This window comes from Lathyrus oleraceus, chromosome 4 (assembly GCF_024323335.1).
Source record: "Lathyrus oleraceus cultivar Zhongwan6 chromosome 4, CAAS_Psat_ZW6_1.0, whole genome shotgun sequence".
NCBI classification, from domain to species: domain Eukaryota; kingdom Viridiplantae; phylum Streptophyta; class Magnoliopsida; order Fabales; family Fabaceae; genus Lathyrus; species Lathyrus oleraceus.
In genome coordinates this window covers 181,133,784-181,136,205 of record NC_066582.1, presented here as the reverse complement: position 1 = coordinate 181,136,205, position 2,422 = coordinate 181,133,784, and the positions used below count along the sequence as shown (strand labels likewise).

The following is a 2,422-nucleotide window of genomic DNA, read 5'->3' as shown; positions in this document are numbered from 1 at the left end:
AATCCCGAATCCGCCTACCTTCGGCTACAAATTAGGGATGTGGAACATATGGAAGGAAGGTAGTTTTCTACACGTCGTCTCTCTTCTTCCAGCTTTCAATCGACGATTAATTTTTTAGTCAGATAGTATTTTCTTTTAGTTTCCAAGGCAGTTTTTCCTACTTTGTAACAGTAATAGTTCTCCACATCGGGGACTATTGCAACTTATTTTTTACACATTTGAATTTAAGTGTAACGATTACTCATTGCCAAAGCCTGCCGACATTATTTTAATCGAAGAATCAAGAATCAGTTTCAGTTCTCAATTCATAATCCAGGTTTTATTTTGATTGCTAATTTATTTATTTATGCCTTATTGCATGTTTGATTTTCCAAATACCATGTCTATTAACGGATCCATGTCCGCCTAAACCCTTAGGTATTGGTGTGTAAAGACCGTCGAAACGACGAGATTCATAAATAATTGGTGTTAGTTTTTATAAAACTTATTTTTCCGGTTTTTAGTTTCTTATTTTAATCAAACTGTTTTTCGTACGAGAGAACAAACAAACCAAGGTTACGGTCAACAAGAACGAGAGTTTGAGATTTTAACCAGATAGCTGAAACTAGGCATTAATCTTAAACACAGCGAGAGCGCTTTAGGATTAATTAGACTTTATTCATATTCAAAATTTACTTTTAAATTAACAATGAGACCGCGAGAGCCAAGCATTCTGGTTTAGGAGTATGGTCAAAGTCAATAAAAACGAGAGTGTGAGACTAAGTCCTTTCTATAAATAATTTCTACTGAAGAATATTTTGACCAATAAGATTACACCAAACTATCTATCGAATCCCCGAAGTTTGATGCGTTACATACCAATATCCCCTATATCATATATCCTTATTAATCTTCTATTTATGTTATAGTTATTTCTCTTCATCCCTCCAATCTTAGAAGGATCATCAGCCTTAAATTTACATAGTAACATTAGATAACGAAACGTTCGATTATTAGTCCTTGTGGGTTCGATAATCTTTAAAACTACGCGATAGGACTATGCATTTGCAGTCACAATTCCCATAGACTTACTAACTCGCGATCAAGTTTTTGGTGCGGTTGCCATGGACTAATTTGGTCGATATCGTAACTCCAGTGTTACCTAGTATAGATTAAGGTGCTATTTTCTCTATTACCATGTATCACCCAAATATTCTTTATGATTATCACTTCTAGTATTGTGAGGAATCGCAAGATTCCTATAAATCTGACCTGGAAATATTAATGGAGGATTTCATTGTGACGCAAACTCACTCTAGGATAGAATCTATGATGGAACGCTTTGTGGCTACACAAAATCTTCAGAATGAAGAATTTAGAAAACAAAGTCTTTATACTAATGAAACCCTTAGGCAGCTGAACACTGTGGTCGAGTCCCTCGTCACTCACAACGAGGCATTGGAGACTCAAATCTCCCTGCGTGCGCAGACACCTCTAGGACCACTCCCTGAGAAAGATGCGGATGCTGTAACAATCACCAGTGAAAAATATACCGAAAATCCTAAGGAGAGTGATAATGAGGAGGGTTCAGGTGAGAAAAGAGTAAAGATTGAGAAAGATCCACCGACACCACCCGAAAGGGAGGTTGTCGAAGAGGTAGAGAAGGAAGCACTATGTGTTGTTCCTCCTCCCTATAAATCACCAATTCCTTTCTCGCGAAGGTCTATGGAAGTTAAGGTAGACCCCAAGTCTGAATGCTATGAGGAGCTATTAGAAAATATCCACACCAATGCACCTTTATTTGAGATCCTGAATAAGAAGAGAAAATTAGAAGACCGTGAAACTAGGTAACTCATTAGTATAAAAAGGGGAAATTAGACTTTGAGGTGGTGGATGAAAAAATTGAACCTAAACCTGAAAAGCTAGCTCTCAGGATAGAGCCAGAACCACCACCACAAGTTCAGAAGGATAAACTACCTCGCAGAAGAAAAATAAGAAAAGGTGATGGATATGAGAGATGGCGTGATAAGTGGAATGAAAATCGAGGATAATTAAAAGTGTGACCGAGGATTCATCCTCGAAAGAACCATCATGAGTACTTACACTCCTGAGTCGACGCGCTATCGACGTAAAACATAGCGAAATTTTCCTGTTTTATTAATGTCATTTTTTTTATCTATCCTTTTTTTCTTTCCTCCCTTTTCATAAATTAAATAGGTATTTTTCTTTATTAACCATTACAAACTTAATGCCATTATCTACTTAAATTTATCTAGCTACTGACCATCACAATGCAACAAGTAGATTACATGGATATAGTCTTTAGAGGCAGAGCACAAAGGAGACATTTTGAGGCTCTAGCTCAGAGAGAAATGACAATAACCTTATATCCAGATGGACGCACTATGACCAAATTAGGTATAAAAGACAGTGTTATGTTCCT

The 2,422-nt window shown here is 36.8% G+C and overlaps 1 protein-coding gene across 1 annotated transcript; it reads left to right on the top strand.

Moving 5' to 3' along the window:
* Positions 1–1,263: 1,263 nt before the first annotated feature.
* Positions 1,264–1,830, top strand: LOC127136583 (uncharacterized). The gene has a single exon (XM_051063124.1). It carries the CDS (start codon positions 1,264–1,266, stop codon positions 1,828–1,830), a length of 567 nt encoding a protein of 188 aa, XP_050919081.1.
* The last annotated feature ends 592 nt before the right edge of the window (positions 1,831–2,422 follow it).

Coding starts and splice junctions, on each gene's coding strand:
- LOC127136583 (XM_051063124.1), top strand. CDS start 1,264: ATGGAGGATTTCATTGTGACGCAAACTCACTCTAGGATAGAATCTATG.